The sequence below is a fragment of the Diorhabda carinulata genome, chromosome X (assembly GCF_026250575.1).
Source record: "Diorhabda carinulata isolate Delta chromosome X, icDioCari1.1, whole genome shotgun sequence".
Taxonomy (NCBI): Eukaryota; Metazoa; Arthropoda; class Insecta; order Coleoptera; family Chrysomelidae; genus Diorhabda; species Diorhabda carinulata.
The window spans coordinates 26,269,406-26,294,912 of NC_079472.1; the positions used below are offsets into that span (position 1 = coordinate 26,269,406).

Here is a 25,507-nt window from a genome sequence, read left to right on the forward strand (position 1 = left end):
TGTTTATAAGTGAAGTTATGACAAAGCCGATTATCTTAGCCACTTTTTCACGAGAAATAATTTTCGAAATGTTGTTGTGTGTGTGTTTTAATGGTAGCGCGAAAAATTCCCTATATCTGTGACATGTTTGCAGTCTGCATCTGGAAAGTAAAAACAAATACTGAATTATTTTGTTTTATTTTTGTGACTGTGAAAAAATATATAATATACCAAGCCGTAGGAAAATAACTTATTTTTCCTAGTGTTCTTTGGAAATAACTCTACATTAATCGACTGTCTGGTACGTATAAGAATGTCGTGATAAAATTTTTGTGACACACATTAGGTCACGAATACCTTACATTCTTATTGGAATTATTTAACAAGATGTTTTCAGTTATATGTTAAATGTCATTAATAGAGTCTTAATTTTTAATGAAAAAGTATTATTTGAATTGTTTTGGAGATGTAAATGTAAAAAGTGAGTTTCCATATAATATGGTTGTTTTACATATTTCTTGCATACCATCTTATAGTGAAAATACTTATTTTCATTAATACAATTATTTACATATTCATTTTGCATGGGTAAAGATAAAGAACTAATGTTATAAAATGCATAATACTGTTAGGTGTTAGCTTACTCATATTTATTAGGATTGAATAATCTTTGATATAATTTGTGTCTGAGATGTAATAATAGCATATTCTCATGTAACATTAAAAATTGTACTTCTAAGTCACTTGTAAAGGATATTATAATCCTGGATGAATCATGTTTTTGCATAACCTATTTATTATTCAATTTCATTAGATGCAAATAAGTAGAACAAGCATACATCCAAGTCGAACATTGTCATTGATAGACAATCAAATGGAAATCAGCTTAAACATTTTTCTTGACTCATTAATTTATGTCAACATATTCATTTTTGCATTTTTTCTATGTATTGCATTAATAATATGTATTATATTGTGATGTAAGTGAAATTATAGTGTTCCAGTGCAATTAAAAGTGGAAAAAATGTGTAAGATTTGTTTTACTAACACCTAAATCTTAAACTGCACTTAACATCAACCAAAATCTTGACAAAAGTTGTTTTTGTAAACGAAGTTGCTTATTGATTCATACCAATTTAAACAAATATTTATACAGAAGTACCTTTTACTGACTTTTTAATGTTCCAAAACTAATTTTGGCACTCCAAATTACTAGTTTGCAGTTGAAAGATCTTTTGCAGTGATGTTGTGTCTCATTAGTCTTGGTTTAGTGCTGATTAGTATATGTACATATCAGATGTAAAATAAAATGAAATATTTTTAGTATATATTTTTAAATAGTTAAAACTATTTGTATACAATTTCAAGCATGAGTTTATGTACTATAAATTATGATCTCATTGTTATATAACTTAACGAAATTAGAAAGTAAACAGATAAAGATTTATAGAATCTGTATTATCAGTGAGTAGAGAAAAAAATATTTATGTTCATAACCCTCACCTTACTCATTTTCGTGATTTTATTTAAATCTCTCAATTTATTTCTGTTTGTCATAAATATAATAATGTTTATAAAATTATTAACTTTACAAAGTTTTAAATATACAGCTTGCCAAAATCAAATTATTACCAAGTATATTTTGATAACTGCTATTTATTAAATAACAAAAATATAGATAGGACAAGTAATCCTCACCAATTAATTATCAGAAATATTCCTTTCTTTGAATTTCTAATATTTTCTGTTATGTTTAATTGATTGCCATATATAAATAATTTCTGTATTTATCTTTTACAGATAGAAAGGATATGTTTACAATGCGTTTAAAATTAGGATCAGATAGAAATAAAGAATGGACATGTTTTTTTTGTCTACATGTTCGAACAGCTACAATTCTTTTTGGAATATGGCACTTGGTAAGTTTTAAGTATAATTATTCCTGTTTCGCAGTTGAAAGTAATAAATTGAGGATATGCTTTAATTCTGTATCTCATTATTTATTATGTGATTTCCTATAAAAAATAAGTATTAAATTAAAATGAATCCTTACAATAATTTATGTGTAAAAACATATTATTTTTAACACAGTGTTTAAACTAAATCGTTTTTTATTTATTTAATTTTTTATTTTTATAATTTTAGGTATTGCACATTTTGGCTCTTGTTGTACTTGCTTTAATGATGCGCAACCATCATGTACTTATTCAAAAAAATGAAGAACTGCAAAATGATTTCTTGCCAACACCTTTAAGTAAAAAAGATGATGATAATCCTTACTATTTACCTACCTCACAGGATAGTCGTAAAATATATTCTGGTAGGTATTTAAAATTTTATATATATATATATATATATATATATATATATATATATATATATATATATATATATATATATAAATGCATCTAAATGTTCTTGACTTTAGGTTTCTTCTGTTTTCAAAATAGTTTTTTTTTATAGTTTTTAAAAGAAAGATATATTTGTCTTTAAGTCTTTATCAAAAAATGATATTGACACTGACAATTTGCTTATTTATATTGATCTATGATCTGTCATCATGAATATCAAAATATGGATAAAATCAACTTAGAACTTTGTTCCAATAAGAAAAATGGATTTTTTCTTTGGTTCCCACACCTCAAATATATAGCGGTAATCAATTAAATTTATTAGAATTTACAAAATAGAGCTATAAATTTTACTTAAATTACTTAGATCTTTTTTATCATTTATAGCTTTTTCGTTCTTATGAATGTGAACCATTTCTTCTTTTTTTTTCCTTACCATATGTACAAGGACCATAGAGGACATAATCCATTATCCAAATATCTCACTAAATTAAAATCTAAAACTCCAAAAAACAAAAAAAGTAATATTATATATCAAGTGCATGTACTAATTGTGACGTTGTCTACATACCAAACATCTCAGTATTTAGAAAATAGACTAAGAGGTCATCAATACCATAAAAAATAGAACTGCATTAATGAACCATGAGATATCAAAAAAACATAAATTCAATTATGAAGATTATAAAGTGTATTGAAGTAAATGGTGGGCATTTTGAGCAATTGCTTTGAAGTTTTTTATTTTTGTTTACAAATTTGTTATTGTTACATATTTAAGGAATAATAAAAATTTTTATGAAAAAATTAAAATTCATTGAACTTTTTAGAAGCAAATAACTCTATAACCGATTGAGTTACACGAATCAAAGAAGATTAATTTTTTTTGTAGAATATTACGCTTTTTAATATTATTTTAGTTGCAAGTGTAGCCCAAAAAAGTTTACTTTGATTTAATTAACACAAACAAGTGTAACTAGCGCCCTCTATTAGCAATGTTAAATTAGAGTGCAAATTATGATTCCTCATGCCAAAAAACGTAAAATTGCTAATTTTTAAAGAGAAATTGTGAAATCATAAAAAAATTTTGCGAAAATCAAAATTTAAATTTAAACTTTAAATACCCCGTATCTCGGAAACTAGCAATATTTGCATGAGGCGTGTTGAGCAGAATCATCATATTTTGAGGTCTAGAATCTACATTTCAGAGATTGGACATTCTTAATGAATCACCCTGTATATATATATATGATTAATATGCTTTATTTTTTCAGCCGATATTGATATGGGAGCTTTAATGACTGTCTGCACATTATCAATTACCCTTCTTATGGTTTATGGTACTATAAAAGGAAAACCCACTCATGTTTTACCTTTCTTTTGTTTACAACTTTTTGATTTTGCTATAACAGCGTAAGTGATTGCAATATTTATTTATAAAAATATTTAGAGTTCAGTTTATGTTTTATTTCATAGACTTACTGCTACTGGTTATTTTTGCTACATAAGATCTGCTCATCGCCTGGTTGCTGAAAATTGGAACTTACCGCTTCGTCATGAACTGCTTCAACTCAGTCCCCAAGTTCTCACCCTAATTGTATTATTAGCATTTCTGTTTTCGATGTTGTGGAAAGTAAGTATAATGCTTTTTCATATCAGCTGTATCTAGATATCAACCTTGAAAACCATTCTAATTAAATTTTACTTTCATATTTACAGCTTTATGCTAAAATTTCACATACTCATTGAAATTCTTTGCTCATGCTTCATCTAAATTTAATTTGGCGACACAATTTATTTTTGTTTCAGATGTTTTTACTTAAATTCATATTTTTGTTTTATTAGGCTTATTGGATAAGCGTAGTCTGGCGATTGTACAAATACCTAACATTTCGTCAACAATCTAATCGAAATGCAATTCATTACATTATTCCCGAATCTGATCACCGAGGACTTACCGATCCTGACTATCCAGCCCTGTTTCGTGACCAAGAAGCATCTTTTGGTTTAGCTCTAAAGCAAACTCCACCACCCTCCTATCAGGATATCATGGATGAACAACCGCCTCCTTATCCTAATACTACTCAGGTTGTGCAAGAGACACCTAACCGATTTAGAATGCTTGGAATTTTACCAACTACCGAAAATCAAGTAAGATACTTCAATCTGTTTTTAGAAATGAAAAATACTACTTATTAATTGAAACTAGTAATGTTTCATTTTTACTTTGCATTTAATCTTTAAAAAAGAAAAAACTTTCATGAAAATGATTACACATAATTACAGGAACCTAGTACATCTGCTGAATCGGTCAATGTTACCTCAGTAATTGAAACAAGTGTTGAAGTTACAAATTCCATAAGTCCCGAAACTCCCGAATCTCAACATGTCAATCAAGATACCCCGAAATCAAACGAAGAAGCTGAAGAAGAAATTGCTGTTGTCATTGCCGAAGAAGACTCAAGAGAAAATGAGGAACAGAAATTTATTGCAAAAAAGCCAACTGATGATGCCACTTCAAACTAAATGTGTCAATTACGATCTGAATTATTTCATTCACTTTCAAAATATCACTTTACTTGGAATTTAATATAGATTATCCAATTATTGTCGCCAATTTAGCTAGTAGAATTTAAAAGAATAGAAAAATGATGTTTCAAACACTTTAGCAATGTGATCTTTCATTTATTATAAATTTAGTACAGTATTGCATTGACTTTGCACTGTTACTGTGTAGAGATATTTATTTGGTTACTTAATTGTTATGATGATGTAAAATATGTCTAACTTAATTAATATATACATATATGAAAAAACAAATGTTACAAATATATTATAAAATACTGATCTGCACTACATTGTTAACTAAAACTGAATTAGTGTTTTGGGGCACATTAATGTCAAAAGTACTAAAGTAGTTTGACATTTATGTTTACAAGGTGTAAAAAGTAGACATTACAGAATGAACATTGAAAACATGTGTGTGCATTTTATACACTAATCTCAAACATATGGGAGTTGGCTAACTTCTAAAGCCTTCCAATCATGCGTAGCAGTTCTTTTAAATGTTGATAATAAGTTCCATGATTGAGATTATGCGATCAAATAGTTGGCAAATGTGATTCATATTCATGAATAAAACGTCTTGTTTCCAGTTAAACAGTTTGTTAAAGATGATCTATGTCATTTCTTAATTATTGCATAATTTTATATAATGAAATAATAAATTGTGCTGCTCACAGATAAAACAATGAAGGTCTGTGTAAACTGGTTCAGACGAAGATAAGTAATCAGAGGAAAATAGTGTTAGAGCAAAATAATAGAGAGGTTCGTTTAAGTGAGTATAGTTAATCATGACAGGAACTGATACTTCTATACTTCGCTTCTATACTTATTGTTAAGGAGAATCTCATTACCGTCTTCAAAAGTTTTAAGTACAGTTGAAGTTGTTGAATTTCAGTTAAACATGTTAGATTAAATTGCCACATTATTTCATATCAAACCACATATTTTTAAATGTATGGAGTTCTGCGAACCTGCCGACAAACAGCTGTTCGACCACTATCCGCAACTTGCCATGAATAGAGAAGATATTATACACATCCAAGTAAATATATCCAATACTTTCCTAATATCTTTTGAAATTCGCGACGTGAGATTATATATTTACTGTGGCCATTTAGCAACATTAGGCCTTGAAGGGTTTAAGTGAAAATTTCATCCAAAATAATATCTTGTATAATTAGTAGGTAGAAATAGATAAAATATCTTAATAGATAGAGTTTAAGAAAGTTTCTTTTTTGTTTTATGAGTTAACAAAAGGCTTTTGTTATTTAAAAAATAGACTGTTACACACATTATGAGAAAAGACAAAAGAGTTAAGAATATATTTTCAATAAAATTTTTCCCTATATACTATAAAACAATTCTACGTCTATTCATCTGTTTGCTATATACTTGAAAACCACTGAAGGGATTTTTCTGCATCTATAAATAGAATTATTCGTTAGGCGTGTTTAAGTTGCATACAAATACATAACAAAACCACTTATCATATTATTGACACGCATCAAATTGTTATCTATCAAAGGATACATCATCATGTTTATTTCAATAGATCCATTGCCTTTTTTTATATATAACGCAATAACAAAATGTAGGTTGCTGCAGCAGCTTTCATGTGACTTGTACATCCTTTACCTTATTAAGGAAAATAAAAAAAAAGATCTGGTGGAAAAATTATAAGTTCTTAGGAAAAAATTTACTGTTTGATTTACAATTTTAGGCAACTAGTGGATTATACAAAAAATTTAACTAGAATGCCCCCGACGGACTTCGAGTTTTCCAAAGATATTTTTTCCCCAAGGAATAGCAAACTGGTGGAAAATTGAAAACATTCGTAGATATTTGGAAGTCCTGAAATAAATAAAAATGTAAAATTTTAATTAAAATGTAAACAGGTATTCACTATCCACTGTGATTTTTCTTAAATTTGGCTCAGTGCTTTTGACAAAACTATATATTATTAAGTTCTTAGAAAAATAGCTTCTTTATTGTAATTTTTGGGATGTTCCTTAACAATGTTTTCAACTGAAAATATAAAACGAATAAATTCAAGCAGCACAACGTAGATTTATTCAGACTCGTAAACAAGTGGTGCGACATTATTCCTTTAATACAGAGCTTTCGATGTAATAGTGTCACAAAGTGCCGTCCAGACATGACTGTTTTACGATATGAAGTTTTATAAGTATGTACGCACCTTTAGCAATTTACTTTATGAAATTTTTGTGCGAATTGGTTGAAATATGTCAAACTACCTGGGAACTTCCATCGGAATGCTCTTAATGTATAAAATATCAGTATTAAAATATTGAGGCATTCAATTTTTTGTAATAAGAATTGATGTCACAAAAAACAAATATAATAGGCAGTCAGATTGCTAAATAGAAAGTTCTCGAAGTTCATAGCTGCTCAAAGTTATTCTACACTTTTGAACTTCATAAATGATTCCTCTTTGTACAAAGTTACAAATATATGGTCTAAATACATTCTCTTTCTATATTGTATGTAACAGTAAACCACAAACTATTGTAAATAAAGATATTCCAACTTTAACATTATATAACTTAGGATAGCTAATAATATATCCACAACTGTAGGTAGTGATAATAAATATTGATATATCAGGGCTAAAAATGAATGTTATCCAACTGACCCTAAGAGATTTCTTTGTAGAGTTAATAGTATCTCTTGATTCCCATTCAATTTTTCAAAGAAAGTCTATAAATATAGGATTTGATATTCTAAACCTCGCTAAAACAACTTCAGTCCCATTTACAAGGAACAGAAAAATATATGCGTGACGCACTTTCCAATGAAGTAAAGTATATAGAAGGCATGCAGAACAAAACACTTACTCGAAACAAGACATGGAGACTTAAGCCAAAGATGGTATACTGGCTATACCAAACAGTCCTCAAACCCATGTTCACAAAATTATAAAAATAAATGCGAATATTCTACATCCAATGGCTCAAGAACCTCGAAGGCGTAGTACTAATACCTTGCGAAGAGAGTCACCAAAACTTCAGGAACCGTTCGTGATATTCATACTGAACACACTGTGTTCAGTATGAAGTGTTCACACACTCACAATTACGCTGTATGACGCGCGTATCTGATAACCAAGTTATCGTCTTCAGAGACTGAAGCCAAACAGTGTGTTCAGTATGAATATTGCCAACAGTTCCAGAAATTCCAACTTAGTTCAGAAAAACAGCTTCCTTTGGAGGAATCTACGTATTTTGAAAGTAGATCAATGAGATGTAGATAGAGTTTGGCACAAAATATCTTCTAGATATAGGTGCAGAGTGGCTGAAAAGCCAAAACGACTCCTCAAACAATCTTTATATTAAATTTTTCCACTATCATAGTACTAAAACAGTATTCTTGCCACTGAACTAGTTGGTGCAAAAATATTAGTACAGTTTATCCATATTTGGAAGCCAACAGAATATGGTGTAGCTATGTATGGGTTTGAATATTTGTCATCTAGACCAAGGGATGACCGGTACTAATTCAAGATAATAGAATCGGCAATGGCACATAGAGTATAAAGAACAGAAACTTTTGTCGGATAGTCCTTTGGATTGAATTTCTTGTAATATAAAAGACATCTATTTAGTTTTACAATTTTAATCAGGTGATGATTACATTTATTATAATCGATGATTACACATTGACGAACGATGTGTAAATTTATTCTCTTGGCTAAAATATTTATTCATAGGGTTGTGGAAGCAAACAGTAGTATTTATGGTCAAAATATTGATAAATATTCTTCTTTAAGTACAATAGAAGATTTATTTTGTTTCAAAAACCACTATGCCATTTTTATTAATAAATAAATTAACATTAAAAATCATGTTTTATTGTAAATCTTCCTCCAAAATTAAATCCCCATTTTTTTTCCTACTAAAAAAATTTTTGTATAAAATTGAGAACATTCTATTAATGATTTGCTAAATCCAAATAATTATACTTTTAAAGCTATACGAAATACTATTTTCTAAATATTACATTTTTATTTGATTTTTTTGTAGTCTATAATGTGGTCAAAAAGTGGTATAATAATAGAGAATCATCAATTTTTTTTTAAAATATCTTAAAAATTGTTTCTCTTATACGGTAAATTGACTAACGCCGGATTCCCATCAAGGGTCCACGGGAAACTCGACAGGTCTACGTTAGGCGTGACAAATAATGGGGGTCCAAAGTCATAAGCGGGAACCAAGGTAGATAATATTTATAGAAGCTCAGCGATTGTTAATGGTAAAGACTTGCATATTCCATATTCAGTACAACGCGTCGAGACTTGCCGTTGCCGCGCTGGCTGCCGTCACGTCCGTAACGCTTGCTTAGACATACAAATTAATACTTGCGTGTATTTATAATCTTGCATAAACTTGTTTGATTCTGCACCAATCTAAATACGAATGTCAATGATAAAACTACTCATTTTTTTGTTTTTTTTTACAGTGTCTGTAGACCTTGCAAGCGAATTATCAAGGGGAAAAGTCATCTTGAACTAATTTAAAAAAACTATATGAGAAGTTACATATTTTATATTCAATCTCATAAAGTCAGTTTATTTTTTTATGTAAATCTGCTTTAATTTTATACAATATAAATAAAGCAATGACCAATAGTTTTATAATGAATCGTACAGCAGAAATAAGAGTTTACTGTCGAATACTCTTGAATGGCCATCGCGAAGTTCCATCTTGAATAAATAAATATAAGCTGAAATTAGTTGTCCAGGATAATTAATAAAAGAATAGAAGATTAAAAAATGTTTGGCATAAATTTATTCATTTGGAATGAAACATAAAAGTCTCATACTTACAACATAGTTTGTACTAAAAGAGTATCGTTAAAAAGAATTTTTTACATGTTAATTATTTAGGGTACAATACTGTATATATGGCTAGTATATCTATACATAAAAACAATAAAAATGAAAAATAAACAATACAAATAATGAGAATTTGTAGACTACAAAATAAAATAAACATTTTAAAATCAAAATAATATTGCAAAATAATATCACACATAAAATAAATTGCAACAATATGTTTGAACAGTTTCTCTTTCAAAATATTGGAGGTAATTTATGAAAAGCTTCTTCAAAACTTATAGCAATTCAATAGTATGAGGAACTTGCATGATTAGAGAAAAAAATAGTTTTGGTTAGTTTATACACAACTTCAATTATAATTTTTTAAAAATCTTTGACAATTATTTATTGACAAAAAATTTTGTAGGTAGCTTAAATATTTCGGTAAGGCTGCCAAATTGTGTAACCTCATAGGTATAAAATGAACACTGAACATATGATACAAGTAATTCTCTCGATTATTCTAAAATAAGCGTTATTATCAAACTTATGATGCCAAGAAATTCGAATATACAACAAAAATGGTTTGAAGGCGTTTGTTCTTCCCGTGAGATATAATTATTTTTGTTGCCAGGATTATTTTGATGTAAGTAAAATTCGAATTAAACTTATTTTAATATTTTATAGTAATTAAGTTTATTATGTTTTTAATTTTTAACGTCATTATGTAATAATATAAAAACTTAATCTATAAAAGGTTTATTCATTTTATTTACTTGATATATAGAAAAATGTTTGATTTATACGTAATTAATAAATAAAAACTGAATTATAACGACACACGCTATGTTGCCGGCAACGATAACCTCGTAATCATAATTAAATGACGTTACAACTGAAAACTAATGAGAATAGTTTTCTTATGTAGTTGAAAATGTGAAATTTTTGCGTTTTGCAATTCTTTAAATATTATTTTTTCGTTTTTCATTAAATATTTTACTTTCTGACATTATTTCATATCAAAAACTTATAAAACAAACAAAAAAATAAATACTTTTTAAAAAAGTAGCAAGTACCGTATTTTGACCTACATATTTAAAAAAATACTCTCAATGCATTTCTTCATAACAATAAAATTACAATATTTTTCTCCTATTACTAGCTGTTTATTATTTGAAGATATATATTTTTGTTAGCACCCTCCAATTAAGTGACTATTACATTGAAGTTGCTTTTACCAATACTCTTATAAAGGGAATAAAAAAAATTCAAATTCCAGATTAAGACAGATTTTTTTCCAAATTTCAACTTTTTGAAAGTTATGAAACTGTTACAAACGTGAATTTAGTTTGCATTAATATAAAATTTCGAGACTGACTGAACTATTAAATACCTTTTACATTAGTGTATTTCAGAGAGAGTTATAAATAGAACAATTGAAAATTTATTAACCAGTCATTCATGCATATTCTAATCTAGATTTAAAACTACAAATTGAAAGGCATTTTTTCAGAATGACGATTCTTCCGACATTAGAATAATTAATACCAATAAATGAAGATGAGAAAAATAATTTGCGCTAAGGAAATACATAAAAATGTTACTACTGAATAAGCACATTTACAATAATATAAAATTGTATAAACATATAAAAAAATACAAGAAAAATATGAAATGCAACAACATTTGCTCTCCTAAAAATTAACTAGATACAACAATGAATGAATACATGCTTTAAAATGCATCATTGTTGTCTCAGACTACAGAAAATGATGAGTAGATGTTTGTTGACTATTTGAATGCATTTTTTCGACAAAAATTAGAATTCATTGCAAGATTTACTAGAATTTTTCTGTCTAGATACACAGACAAGGAAGAAATGTATTTTCCATACCCATTGATATAATATTCCACTCATTATAGGTGGAAAATCGACATACCCAGTATATTACCACGTAAAAATTTGTATTTTAGCATCCTAAATCTATTTGTTATATTTTAATTCTAATCTATTTATACTAATGACTTTCTATATAAATAAGGAAGAAAAGAAATAAATTTTAAATTAATTTTTTCATTCAATGTCATTTTATAGATTTATTATAGTCAAAATTAATAAAAATTTAGAGAACAAGTTCTAATTTTAATTCAATTCTTCTTCATCTCCTTTTTCATAATCGTCCCCCTGCTGCAGAATTTCAAGTTCCTCTTCAACGACCTTTGTCTCCAAGTCATTCATGATTTCTGGGTCAAAGTTTCTATTATCATTAATATCGGTTTGATATGGTACAGCATTGAGACAAGCTTGTCAATTACACTGGCCACAAGGTAAAGAGCACTGTAACCCCGCTTTTCTGCATCCACATCTTGAGACACAGCCACTTTTGCAGTTACAGAATATAGTCATAGGTTCCAGGAATTCGTTACACATTGTCCAACTCCATTCCTGCAGCTGCTCCACTCGGTGGAATATTTGATAACTGCACAGGTATATTGGTTAGATTTGTGGACTTGACATATAGTACATAACGGAGATGATCCATACTATCCACTGATTTGGAGCATTATGAACTGCTGATAAGGTTTGCATTTCACTCTTAAATTATCTATGAACCGGACAGTTTTCTTCTTCAGATGCTGCAGTAAGTTTACGGATTTTAAATAAGATGTACTTAATTATTTTCTACTTCGAATGCTATAAGTGTAAATGAGAATATAATTACAATGTAATTTATAAATTTATCATTTTTAGATAGATTGAATTTAATGTAAAGGTTATAAGAAATTATAATTATATTGGTTGTTACGAAACGTTCGCATGCGAGTTATATCACTGCATTAAGCGAAAAAAAATCGAACTTAAACGTTCCACAAGCTTTGATTGGCTAAACCTTATTGTTAATTTGCGATTAATCTATGCGTTATAGACATGTGATTGTTTGGAGATTTTTAATCGATTTTTTTCGCTTAATGCAGTGATATAACTCGCATGCGAAAGTTTTCAAACACCCTGTATATTTAGTAATAAATATAACCTTAATATTACGAATTTTTTACTGGGACTACCAGTTGACCTCAGATAATTCTCTGACCGCGCACTCTACGCCCTCTATCTCGAAAACAGTTTAAGGCATAAAAAATTTTCAGTATAAAAGTTGTAGAGAATTGAATTTTCTACAATACTGATAATAAATACAAATAGCGTAAAACCTATAGAAAACGAGGTATTTGTAAAAAATGAATTGATTTCAAAACTTGGGACCATCCAATTATATATGAATTTTGAGAATAGTTTTCAGATGCCAAAATACAAATTTTTATACACTGAGTATGTCGATTTTCCGAATTATTCACCTAATTTGGCCTAAGATGACAGGTTTACTAAGAGGCAAAATGATATGTCGTTGGTACACTTGCAATAACTAGAAACGAATTAATAGTATTTCAAATTTTTTTTATCAAAAACTATCTTTATATCATTGGATGTATCCATTGGAAGCCCTGAGCAAAAGCCATGGAGTTGAATGATATTTTAGATCCAACTGAGTACATTGCATACATTACATATATTTAAAGCTTGGATTCAACATTTTATTTAAAGAAACCAATGATTATAGAGAATTTTAAATGTACTGTGGTTTTCAAGTGACAAAATATTGAAACATTTTTTCAATTTCAGAAACAAGATTTTTTTTGAGCAAAACTCTTTGGAAAGTGATTTATTGATTGCTGATGAATACATTCTGGTTGAGTTATTCTGCCTTTTTTGTCTTAAAATTATTGAACAAATATTGTGTACTTCTGACTATGTTGACTGTAATAGATTCAAAGCTAAATTAAATCTGGTTTCAATTTACTTAGTCACAAAAAATATTGGCCTTTTGTAAACACTCAAAGATCTAAAATTATATTCTTATTACAGTTAGTTGAGAGCAAAGTAAAAAAGACACAACTTTTTATGAATCCCTTCATAATTCGATATTAAGCTGAAACTTATCAAGTACTAAAAAATCTTGTTAAAAATATGTCTCTCGCGACTAGAAAATTTTTGAAATTTTGCAAATTGATATTAAGAGAATGCAATAACTGACCTGGTCTTGCAGTTCTTAGATAGTTTGAGATCGTAATTTTGTGAAAAATAAATGCACACTCTTACTAGGCATATTTTGGATTTGCTGTCTGATTTAACACCTATATGACAAATCATCACGAAATATATATAAAAGTTTAAGAAGTGGAAACTAAAAAAATATTAAAAGAGCAATGTCGGAAATCGTATTAATTGTATCAATAATCTACCAGTAAGTTTTTTTAAATTTTGAAATAGGATACGTAAAATTTATTTCTGTATTTGGCATAAGATGCTTATTGTTTGATTAATTGCATTAAAAGGAACAGATCTAATTTTCTACAGTTCAATGAGAAAATAATGCCTAATCTCCAGCTGAAGTAAGCAAATTGATATCTGTGAATTAATTCATTTCAATTTAATCAAAATGTTCTTCATAGTGTCAATTATTATCTCAATAAAATATGTTTGACTAAATAGCTAACTACTAATCGTATAAATGCTTTACAAATATACAAAATACATCTTATTAAAATATATTCGGGTTCAATTTTTTCATACATAAAATATAGTTATTAATCAGCCTTCAAGACTTTTTTAAAGTTCTTTACTTCATAAATATGAATAGCAAATAATAGAAACCAACCTTTTTAATTTTCAGAACGTTTTTGTAATTAAGTAAAACTGTACTAGAAACCTGTAATAACTCATTAATGTCTCAGTAATTAATATGGCTGTGAATTTTTGTATACATTACAAAGAGCATATGATTTACCTATAAAATCTTCAATTTCTATTGTGATATAACATATTCAAAATTAACCTTTTTATATCTCACATAAACTACTGACCAAAAAGAAGCTCGACTCAGATAAACGTTATCTTTTATAAGTTTCTTCCTCAACAACTCCTAACGCCTCCAATTCTCTTATAACATTATTAATATAAGCAGGATCTGGATAACTATGGCCATTGGTATTCGGACCAATTTCAGTCTTATGAGGAATGTTCCAAGATACTACATCTTCACAGCCAGTGGTATGGGACCTACTTACTGTAAAAATGAGTTTTCGGTGCCAAGCTGTGTTTAGTAACCTTAAAACTTTTCTCCCTTTGGGATTATCGGGAAGGTAAGCAACTCTTGGAAATCCCACAGCATAATACTCTCTGCCAGGATTAGGATGTCCAGGACCTTGAATTCCAGATTGGATGCTAACAAAATTCATTTGTTAAAACAAAAAATTATTGAGTATAGGTATTATGAACTATCAAATATAGTTTATTCAAGCCAGAAATCATATATAGGTTATATAAAATATTGTATTATATTTTATTGCTTAAGTTTCATTTTTGGCAAACAAGTCCATAGATATTGATTTTTCTTGACTGAATTTTGTACCAGAATTAAATCAAATATATACCATTCATTAAAATTACAAAAGTGAAAAATAAAAATTATACAAGGCGCAGTAGTCAGACTAGTACTGCTAGTAAGAATAATCAATTTATTGTCAGTATTTTAAAAAGCAAAAATTTTTCGTAAATCTTTTAAATATCAATCTCATATTATGTTGATAAAGAACACAATGTTTACAACCCCTGCATGAACACAATTAAATTGTCCTATACAAATTTCAATAACCAACAGAAGTTGAAAACGTTTTAAGTTTAGTTTCAAAAGATAATAAGTTATATAAACGCATTCCAGACAGTGTAAATGTGTTTTTAGTGAGAGTAAACACTGTGCTTAGTATGAATAATCTATGGTTGCAGTAATTTCAAATTAAAAACATTCGACTCTTACTTTTTATAAGGAGATTACAGATTACAGTGTTTAAAAACAAATGTTCTTAGGAACAAAAATTATAACTTTTTCATAATAATATATTGAAAAATATAATTCATGTTGTAACTTATTATATAAAAATAATCCAACATATTTTTTAATTTTTAAATATTATATAGTTACTTTTTGAAAATTCGAGTTGTGACTATCAAATTTATTTATCTACACAACCCTACAGCCCAAGGACCAATGAAAAGGATCATAATACTCACTTATAAATAATCTGAATTGTCCTGCAATTGGGATGGCCAGGTAAACTTCTTTCTACTCTCCTCCATTCCATTGTTCCAGGTGGTTGATTTCCATGTTTTTCTCCATATATACATCCACAAACAGCACATTGAATATGTAAATGTGAACCTGTCTCTTGTTGCTCATTTAAAGCATAGTTTAAGCAATCTAGATGTAATACATGATTACAAGGAAGAGCAATCACTACTACATCAGGTTTGAGTGGCTGTCTACAAACTGGACAAGGTTGCCTAGGCGCCCATTCACTTGATTTTGAAATTCGAACAAAACGGGATATTGTAGCACTTGCTGGGTCTAAACCTAAAAAGGATTAAAAAAGGAATAATATGAGATTTGCTACTTAAGTTTTAAGATAGACAAGTAAAAACAAATATTTATAATTTTATTTTTCAGAATATTCTTCATTAAAACCAATATATTTGTTTGACCAATTTTCAAAGTATTTTTTCTATCTCAATTGAGGTACCTCCAAAACATTTAATTTGAATGTATCAACAGCTTTTTCAGATATAGAAAAACATTGTCCTTGCAATTTATTTTTGATCTGCAGGAATAAGGGTCCCAAACAAGGACAATTTTGTTTGAACTGATGAGTGAGAGTTCACATTGTTGTGGTGGAGAATGATTCGACTCCTGCAATTCGTATACCTGCTTTTATCAAACACTTCTGGCAAACAAATACTGTTGTACCATTCAGAATTGACTGTTCTGCCGTGCTCTAATCGAATGATATCGACATGTCGAGTTATTCCCGAAAAACAGGCGACCATTTGCTTCAAAGTACTTTGTGAGCAAACAACTTTTGTTGAATTTGGTTTGTCCCATACAGTCAATTGTTAGATGTCTTCTGAAACACCTTCATTGAATTTTTCAGCATTTTCTGCACCTAACGGTGCAAGCTTTTTTTGAGCAGCATATTCACATCAGTGTATCCTTATCTTACTTATGTTACTAAGTAACAACCTTTGAATTCAAAATATCTAGGAACTTTTAAAATTGTTTAAAGGATTGGCTGTTAAATTTTTTTAAAGTACAGATTATAACTGTTTTCAGACAACAGCATAAATATCTTTAGAAAAAAAAATTTTCTTTGATAACTGAAGTTATGGTATTGAATTAAACAAAAGCAACTTTTAGCAGTATAAGTTTATGAAACAAATACTAAATGTTACTGTGTTTCTTCCTACAGTTTACTTACCTATTATTGAAGGTAAATCTTCTACTACTCCATCATCACTACCGCTGCAATTTATTAAATCTGCAGTTGAAGCTGTAGCTTGACTTTCTCTACTCTCTTGGCTCAAGTAAGTTGAGACAGTGTCTAGGCTAGGCCTTCTTCCTGATTTTGTACTGCTACTATCTGCATCTAATAAAGTTTTGTTTTCCGTATTTTGGAATATTGGTGTAGTGTTGGATTTATGTCCTACAAAATGAATCTTATTGGAAAGCATACATAACAGTAACATTTTGACTTAAGCTATATAGATGTAACATTATGTTTTAAAAGTATTATTAAGTTCATAACTGGACCTAATTTGTACTTACCAAATATGTTCAGATTATTTAGAATTTGTCTTGCTAAATTTGTAGTGTTGTCATTTCCAGATTTTACTTTAGTATTTGATTTTTTTTTACTGGTTGATTTCTTATTGTTATCTGTTTGATTTAAAATTGCACTACTACCTATCACTTTGGTGCCTTGACTCTGTGTAGAATTATTTGGTTTTGATGCATTCCTTGTATTTGAGCATCTTCGCCCTAAAAATAATTTAAAATTACCATAATGGTTCATTATGAGACACCTAAAATCTTAAACAAAAGAATGAATAAGTTTTTGCTACCTGCAACTGGTGCCAATTCTTCAAGTTTCACTTTAACTAATGGATATGGAGCTTGTTTTATCCTTCTCACATTACGTATATATCCATTAGTTAACCATCTTTGAGTTAAATTGCTAAAATTAATTAAATAAGGAAATCCCAAGTGTGTTTTACTCATATCTAACATTTGGTTCCCCTTAAAATTGAAAAAAAAATTAATAGTTCAATCAACTAAATGTAGTATAATTTTACCTTTGCCCAGGCGTCTTCTATTAGACACTGAATATCCATATCAAAAGGATGCCATTCTTGGTTGTGTTCAGAGCCAGAACACTCCCATCTTGCACCCTTACCAGCTGGAGAAGAGGGTGAATAGCATTTTCGTCTAACTGGAACCACTATATCTGAAAAAAATCGAATATAATAATTAATAGCAAATAATAAATTCCAAAAAAAATTACCCGAATCCTCTAGTTCTTGGGTTAAAGTTCTGAGATTAATGAAATAATTTTGTAATGTTGGATCAGCATCAGATAAAATTACTCGAGTTAACTGTTTTCCTTTAGCCCTTTCCAGGTGTTGACTAACTGCTGGGCTGTAGGGCTTCCAATAACCTGACCTAATTTCATATTCCCACACAACCACTGCGTGACCAGTCATGATTGAACAAGTTAATTATCTGTTGATCATTTTATTTTCACTAATTAGCTTTGTTCTCACTCATTACAATATATAAATTATCACAATAGAGGTCAATTAAAAGAATATAAACATCATTTGGTTGATTATTAAGCTGTATAATTTATGCAAAAATTTGATTTGTTTATTTTCTTTTTGTAAGCGAGGACATTTCCGTCAGCAACTCAGTGTCATTTAATTATCAAGTTAGGCCAGTTTCTCTAGTTTATAATGCTCACATGACGTCATTAATTACTTAGTCACTGTACCCACCCGATATATTTGCAAGAATTAATCAAGCTAATTTATTTTCTTGTGCACTTATTCGTTTCGAAATTTTTATTTGAAATTGATGCCACAAAATATACTTTTACTACAATCAAATCTGAGTTCGTAGTTCATTGAACTGTTGTTGATTGGACCAGTAAGTATTGACATTTGATTTTAGTCGCTCATTTTATAGGTTATTACATGGGAGTCAAATGTATCATTTAACAAAAATAATAAAAAATGTTATGTCCGTGCATGGGAAGATTTATATTTAAAACAAATTCCTCTTTGTGGAGCTCCAAGGTTTTTTTATCAACTATAAAGCAAAATGTCTTGGATTCTTCTACTACACGGTTAATGCCGGAAGCATCTAATTGTGATACTAGATTATTGAAAGTTGCTATTATAGGAATGCCTAATGCCGGCAAAAGTACACTTATTAATGGGTTAATGGATAGAAAGGTACATTGATTATAAAAATTATCAGTAATGCTTTATATTCGTTTAAAACGAGCTTAGAATGTATTTTACTTTTAGGTTTGTGCAACGTCTCTGAAAGTTCATACGACAAGATCAAAAGCAAAGGCAATCTTTACAAGAGATGACACTCAAATTGTTTTCTTTGACTCTCCTGGGCTAGTGAATGAGAGAGAAATGAAGAAGTATGTGAAATTTTAAAATATCTATTAGTGTCAATCACAATAAAGTTGCATGTACCTACTAGGAATTTTTGTTGAAAAACTTTTGATAATTTAAGAAAAAAACAAGCTGTGTCATTTTTATATAAATAATAATCATTGAGTAAATTAATAATCATCTATTTTTGTGTATATCAAGATTTCGGAAGTACAGTATTTATGTATATACTGAGGTTTTATTTTCCAAAAATTTGGATTGAATCTTCCTAATTTCAACCACTAAGTGCAGATCATCGTTTCTCTTGAAATTACTCATTGTTCTAGATAGCAACTGTCATCTGTAACTATATCCAGTGATTTCATAAAATTTTCATTTCTAAATAAATAAATAGGAAAGAGAGAGAATTTTGGAAGCAATTCCATTAGTCACATATTTAGGTATAAGTATGTATGTTGGGATTTACAGTGTGACCCAAATGATCTATTGTACCTCCATACATCTGCGTGAGGAAGTTATTCAGGTTTTTGTCAAAAATTACTCCTGTTTATCTGTTGCACAAATTGTTTCATTTAATGAACGTAAAACAGCTAATATTTGTCTATGAGGATAACACCCTATGGTGGTTCTAAGTGGAACTACAATTGTGTTTGGGAAGTGTTTCTTATATTGTTTATAGACATTTTTTTTTGACACATTTTTTAAGTTACAACATTGTTCTTATGGAACACCAATATAATTATTGGGAACATCATTTTATAAAATAAACATTACTGAGTTGGAATGGAATGAAAATGTGTGTCAGACAGTGTAATTGTGATTGTTGGTGTAGTGGTAATGTAAATGGTGTGATCAGTAACAATAAACAGGAAAAACTAAGAAATAGAAATAATTATGTGATTGATAATTTGACCATTCAAAAAATTCTTTCATTATTTTGTTGTTATAAATTTTAACTTTGGATTGAAATGTCTTGTAGAATTTTATGAGCATAAGACTTATGCTGATTTTATGAGCATAATTTGATTATTTTAATTTTTTGTTAAATTCACGATTTGATAATTTGATTGTTTTAATTTTTTGTTAAATTTACGATTATGCCTAATGAAATTCTCAAAGTACTCCGATTTTCGTAATTCAAAAACGTATCTTGTTGTTTTTTTTTAATCTGTATTTAGTATATAGTAAAAAGCAGGTGCACATATGATCTGAAAAGGGTTTAGTTGGGTTTCCTCAAAATCTTATTGTAAATAGTTGAAGCACATGCTATGAAACAACATGCTCGGTGCTGCAGGTTTTCTGTTGTAACCTACTGAAAGTAAAAAAATATAAAATATATTAAAAAAAAGAAAATTAAAAAAAGTCCCCTAACCAAGAAGGACCATTTTTATTTACCAGAAATCTCTTTTCATTCTCTTCCGGCCAATAGTCGCAGCTTTTCCTCCTTAACCAGAACAGCACAACTTCTCGCAACAACCACAATCCCAGTCCTGCAGAAGAGTAATATCAGGGCCAACTCCAAAAAACCTCCCTTCCATGAAAAATCTTCCTTAACCTACCTAAAATAATTCCAATGAATCTCTTTTATGAAATAACTAATATGCTATAGTGTGAGATTTCTAATTTCTCAATTTTTTTGGTTGTAGGTTCAATTTACAAAATACATTTTCAAGAGATTGTAGATCTATATCAAAGGAAGCTGACATAATTGGGGTGATACATGATGCATCAAATATATGGACAAGAGAAAAATTAGATATTAAAATAATTAAAATATTAGAAAAGCATAAGGAGAAATCAAGTTTTTTAATTCTTAATAAGGTATACTCATGAATATATATATATATATATATATATATATATATATATATATATATATATATATACATATATCAAAAACATTTTTTCATTTTGTTTTTGTCAATAATTTCAACAACTCATTTGATTAATTATCTATATAATAACCAATTTCTATAACTAATGATATTTTTGAATTATTTTTACTCATATTTTTTATATAGTGATTATTTTGAGAAATCAAAAGCTGGAAATAATTTAGAATATTAAAGTTATAAAATCAATGTTTTTAAAATTTTGCTTTAAGACATTGCTTTACCTATACTGCTTTTCGCAAAGAGCCATATTCCATTCAAGTGAGAGTTATAATTTTTAAACAACCTAATACATCTATTCTCCTTCATTGCCCAATTAGGCCAATTTCTTATCAAAGAGGCTATATGATTCCTAATAACTCAGGGACAGAATCTAAATTGAGCTGTAACATTTTTGGTGTAAAAATTGACGAATTCAATCTAACTATAGATTTGTTTATTATTAAAGCACAATATTTCTTACATATAATGATACCAGTTTTAATTCTGATAAGAGCTGGATCATGTGCAACATACCTATCTATTGGCTTAGATGTTTTTTTCATAAAAAATATTAATATTTGTTTGAAATATCAATTTACAAAAATAAAAGTGACTTGGGAGATATATTATCATTTCTTCAAGTATTAACTTCCACAAAGACATTACAACTAAGAACATTTTTATGAAGAAAATTATTACTTCTACCAAAGATTTTTGCTTAGTTTGGATTATTGCTTCTCTGCTTACTTTCTCTGTCTATATCATTGTCATAGTTGATTATTCTAATTTTTGCCATATGATGTTTTTTTAGATTGATAATCGGAAAAATTTTTGTAAATATAGAATTTTGATTAATTTTAATTAACATCATACAAGGCAAATATATATATGTAAATATCAATAGAATAGAAATCAATAATCATTAAACATTGGAAGGTAACTTATATTTTCTTATTTCTCATAATTGTTGAAGTATTTACCTATTTTTTACTAAACTCTGATAATATCCTTAAGTTTTTAACTACACGCCTATGGTGAGTCACGTATACTCTCTTTACAATGTTGCCAACAGGTATGAATATGGGATTTATAAATGAAACATTTTGTTTTTGTATTGTAATATTTTTGAGCTTCTTCCACTTTTCATTCCATTATTTTTATAAATATTATCAATAAATTACAGTAGACTGAAAAATATTTTTCAGGTTGATAAATTAAACTCAAAAAGAAAATTATTAGATATTACAAAAATTCTTACTGAAAACTCTATTAGTGGTAAGCCTATAGGAATGAGAAACATTTCTGAAAAAGAGTGTATTGAGAATAAAGGATGGCCCTATTTTTCCAATATATTTATGGTATCTGCTTTGACAGGTTAGTTAGATTAAGATATCCATATATCTTGTTTTCAATGTATAATTTTTCCCTATTCATTATTTTGATAGGTGACGGATTAACGGAAATTCAAGATTACCTTATTACAAATGCTAAGCCTGGAGAATGGATGTTTCCAGAAGAAGTTTGGACTGACCAGAATCCAGAGTCTATAATATTGAATACAGTGAGAGGTGTTCTACTTGATTATTTACCTCAAGAAATACCTTACAAACTCAAACCAATTATAGAATATTTTCATGTGGATGAATTAACAGGTATTTTTCAGAACATACTTCTGAAAAAATTTATAACTGATTTTTCATGTACCAAATCTTTTTTTGATAACGATATTCCCTTCAAAGTACCCTCCTTGGGCAGCTATCGAATGGCAGAATTGTTGCTTCCATTCTTGCAATATTGGACATATATGCCTTATACCTGGTTGGTACAGTCTGTTTATTGTTCTCGATGGTTCCAAAATGATGTCCCTATGCTCATTTTCGGGAAAAGGTCACAAGGTCTCAAATCGGAATTTTACTTAATGGCCATCCTTACAATAAAATCATGTTTCATTGATAGTTCCCGTATCCAGTTGTGAGGCACCATTTTGGTATAAAGATTTCGCATGTATAAACAGACTGTCAAAATTTCATATACGGTTTCAGTGCTTGAATGTAGTTGTTCACTTATTCCCATATACGGTTCAACGATTGTCTCACACATTCAAGATTTCCGACAGTTGCAACTCTTTGAGTGCGATTGGTTTTCAAGGTCTTCTTGGACAGATTCACCAAGTTTAACACAAGTTTGATTGCATAACGTTGCTCTAAGTTCTAATGCTCTTTTTGGTAACATACAAAAAAAAACAACTTCACTGATGGTACTGTAAAATATGTGTGGATTTTATGAAAATGAAACTTGAAACAAGGAAGTGAAAGGGATAAACAAACTACAACGTTGCAAGTTCGCCTTCATTATAGCTTCTTTCATCACTTTTCTCACATGGTATTATCAAATGATTGAAGGACACTATGGTTATTTATAAAAAAAATTTTGCAGAAAAGAATTGCAGTTTCTGAAAAACTGGTCGTTTTGATGCAATGTAATTATCATAACCTAAAATTAAAAAATAAAAGCATAATTTGGGGTTATATAAAATCGTGAATAATTTGTATTAAAAAAAAATAAGCTCTACCAATCTCAAAACTTTCCAAATTCTGGAAAAATTTCTTTATCAAAATATTATTTCAGAGGTTTTATGTTTTGATTGTACCATATATTGCTGAATAACAATTCTTAAAACTAATTACTATCCAATGCTATACATAACAAAACAAAAAACTTGATTAAACTGATCTATCTTTAAATTCTAAAGTTAAAGTATTTATAAATGATTTAACTATAGAAAAAAATTTTTAGACTTCACTTAATATTAAAATTCAGACACAGTTCATCCTCTCCCACATTAGGAAGTGGAGTATAAATACTATACTGCAGCTGTACTAAATTACTTATTCATTTTATGTTAAATAATCAATTATTCAGATCAAAGTATTGTATATACTGAAATAAGGAACATCTCCCATTCAAAGGATAATTTATAATTCTCTGCTATTGTATATAGATTATTTACTTCAGAATAATCTATGAGGAAACCCCAGTTTATCTCAATGTTTATTCCTAGTTATTTCTCTAATCTTCTTTTCTTAATTCCCTGGATACAAATGTATATGAAGACTTTATTTTATACACAACATTATACATTTACTGCGAAATACACCCACTACTTCGTCATTTGTATTTTGAATAATAGTTTTTATTTTGGTGTTATGTAAAATAAAAAATAATGGATAATAGAAATTACATATGCAGAATAAGAATTAACAGAATACTGGATTTCTTAGCTAATTTTATTATTATTAGAAAAAAAATGAGGTTAATACAGAATACAAAGGAAAAAATAACAAAAATAGTTGATACTTTGTTTTCATTTCTAGGTAAAATTAATACAGTTGTCTTAATTGATTGTCCAACATCCAGAATAGCAAGACTCCTATCAGGTACTTCAGATGGAAGACTAAGGTTACTAACTGAACAGATTCAAGGAGATCTTCAAAATGCGTTTAAAAATTTTGTCAAAATACAAATTGTTCCTAAGTATACTGGAAGTTCGAAATAAATTTTAAAAGTTAGTTTTTTTGTATTTCCCTTAACTTATGATTTAACAAGAAGGTAGGGGCAATAAGATTCAAGGGAGAATTTCAAGGTGATGTTTTGATGCAAGGACATGCAGTAAGCGGAAGCAAAGGGCCTCTGCTTTCACATTCTGGTTCATAATAAGTTATCAAAGATATTACTGATAAATTTTTTATGCATTTAAATACTTACAGTGTCGACAGATCCAATGAATAGTTAAGAAATTAACCATTTAGTAATGAAAATCACAAAATAAAACTTGATCGATTTAATGAAGCGAATTACAATAAATAAATGTAAACTAATAGTGGCAATATTTCATAATAATCTGATTGAAGTGAAAAAATCATTTCTGTATGTTTTAATGCCCTTAAAGAGTTTTATTTTAATATATCTTAATATTGATGATAGTTAATATTGAGTAACTTACAGTGTGAAATAAAAATAACTATGAAATGATAAAAATAATTTTAAATTTTTCAAGACCTATATTTTTTAAAATGAAATAAAATAAAAACAATTCTAATAAAAAACAAATTATGTCCTCTGCTCTGAGGATAAGTAGGACAGTATATATTGGTGAGAAACACAAATTGGAATGTTGCAAATAGTACACCCTGCCCTCATGCTTTCGTGACAGATTAGAAATTTGTTGGAAACTGGGAATTTTATGATACTAATAGACGGCGCCGAAATATGAACATGACGAAAAGAGAAGAGGAGTTAATAATAGCGGAAAGACAGATATTGTATGAAGTACGAA

At 28.6% G+C, this 25,507-nt stretch overlaps 3 protein-coding genes across 5 annotated transcripts; 2 read left to right on the top strand and 1 right to left on the bottom strand.

Annotated features, from left to right (window-relative positions):
* The first annotated feature begins 8 nt into the window (after positions 1-8).
* Positions 9-7,526, top strand: LOC130900395 (lysosomal-associated transmembrane protein 4B). 2 transcript variants are annotated; one of them, XM_057810956.1, is made up of 7 exons: positions 9-280; positions 1,780-1,898; positions 2,125-2,299; positions 3,602-3,740; positions 3,804-3,960; positions 4,173-4,478; positions 4,614-7,526. In XM_057810956.1, exons 2-7 carry the CDS (start codon positions 1,791-1,793, stop codon positions 4,851-4,853), a joined length of 1,125 nt encoding a protein of 374 aa, XP_057666939.1. In that variant the 5' UTR covers positions 9-280; positions 1,780-1,790; the 3' UTR covers positions 4,854-7,526. The 2 variants fall into 2 exon arrangements, with proteins under 2 accessions (XP_057666939.1, XP_057666938.1); XM_057810955.1 differs by lacking the exon at positions 9-280 and adding an exon at positions 796-1,007.
* On the bottom strand, positions 6,574-18,581 carry LOC130900392 (protein deltex). Of its 2 annotated transcripts, none has more exons than XM_057810953.1 (7): positions 18,175-18,581; positions 17,966-18,117; positions 17,735-17,909; positions 17,439-17,651; positions 17,092-17,316; positions 15,854-16,193; positions 6,574-6,743 (listed from the first exon to the last, which is right to left on the bottom strand). In XM_057810953.1, the coding sequence occupies exons 1-7, from the start codon at positions 18,371-18,373 to the stop codon at positions 6,638-6,640; spliced, it is 1,410 nt and encodes a 469-aa protein (XP_057666936.1). In that variant the 5' UTR covers positions 18,374-18,581; the 3' UTR covers positions 6,574-6,637. The 2 variants fall into 2 exon arrangements, with proteins under 2 accessions (XP_057666936.1, XP_057666935.1); XM_057810952.1 differs by lacking the exon at positions 6,574-6,743 and adding an exon at positions 9,665-15,007.
* On the top strand, positions 18,579-24,740 carry LOC130900397 (GTPase Era, mitochondrial). The gene is made up of 6 exons (XM_057810958.1): positions 18,579-19,123; positions 19,199-19,323; positions 20,944-21,118; positions 22,377-22,545; positions 22,617-22,823; positions 24,546-24,740. The coding sequence occupies exons 1-6, from the start codon at positions 18,902-18,904 to the stop codon at positions 24,725-24,727; spliced, it is 1,080 nt and encodes a 359-aa protein (XP_057666941.1). The 5' UTR covers positions 18,579-18,901; the 3' UTR covers positions 24,728-24,740.
* The last annotated feature ends 767 nt before the right edge of the window (positions 24,741-25,507 follow it).

Coding starts and splice junctions, on each gene's coding strand:
- LOC130900392 (XM_057810952.1), bottom strand. CDS start 18,373: ATGACTGGTCACGCAGTGGTTGTGTGGGAATATGAAATTAGGTCAGGT. Junction 17,910..17,965: donor TAGAAGACGCCTGGGCAAAG/GTAAAATTATAC, acceptor TTCAATTTTAAG/GGGAACCAAATGTTAGATAT. Junction 17,317..17,438: donor AAATAATCTGAACATATTTG/GTAAGTACAAAT, acceptor TTCATTTTGTAG/GACATAAATCCAACACTACA.
- LOC130900395 (XM_057810955.1), top strand. Junction 3,961..4,172: donor TGTTTTCGATGTTGTGGAAA/GTAAGTATAATG, acceptor TTGTTTTATTAG/GCTTATTGGATAAGCGTAGT. Junction 4,479..4,613: donor TACCAACTACCGAAAATCAA/GTAAGATACTTC, acceptor ACATAATTACAG/GAACCTAGTACATCTGCTGA.
- LOC130900397 (XM_057810958.1), top strand. CDS start 18,902: ATGTTATGTCCGTGCATGGGAAGATTTATATTTAAAACAAATTCCTCT. Junction 19,124..19,198: donor ATGGGTTAATGGATAGAAAG/GTACATTGATTA, acceptor TTTTACTTTTAG/GTTTGTGCAACGTCTCTGAA. Junction 22,824..24,545: donor TCATGTGGATGAATTAACAG/GTATTTTTCAGA, acceptor TTTCATTTCTAG/GTAAAATTAATACAGTTGTC.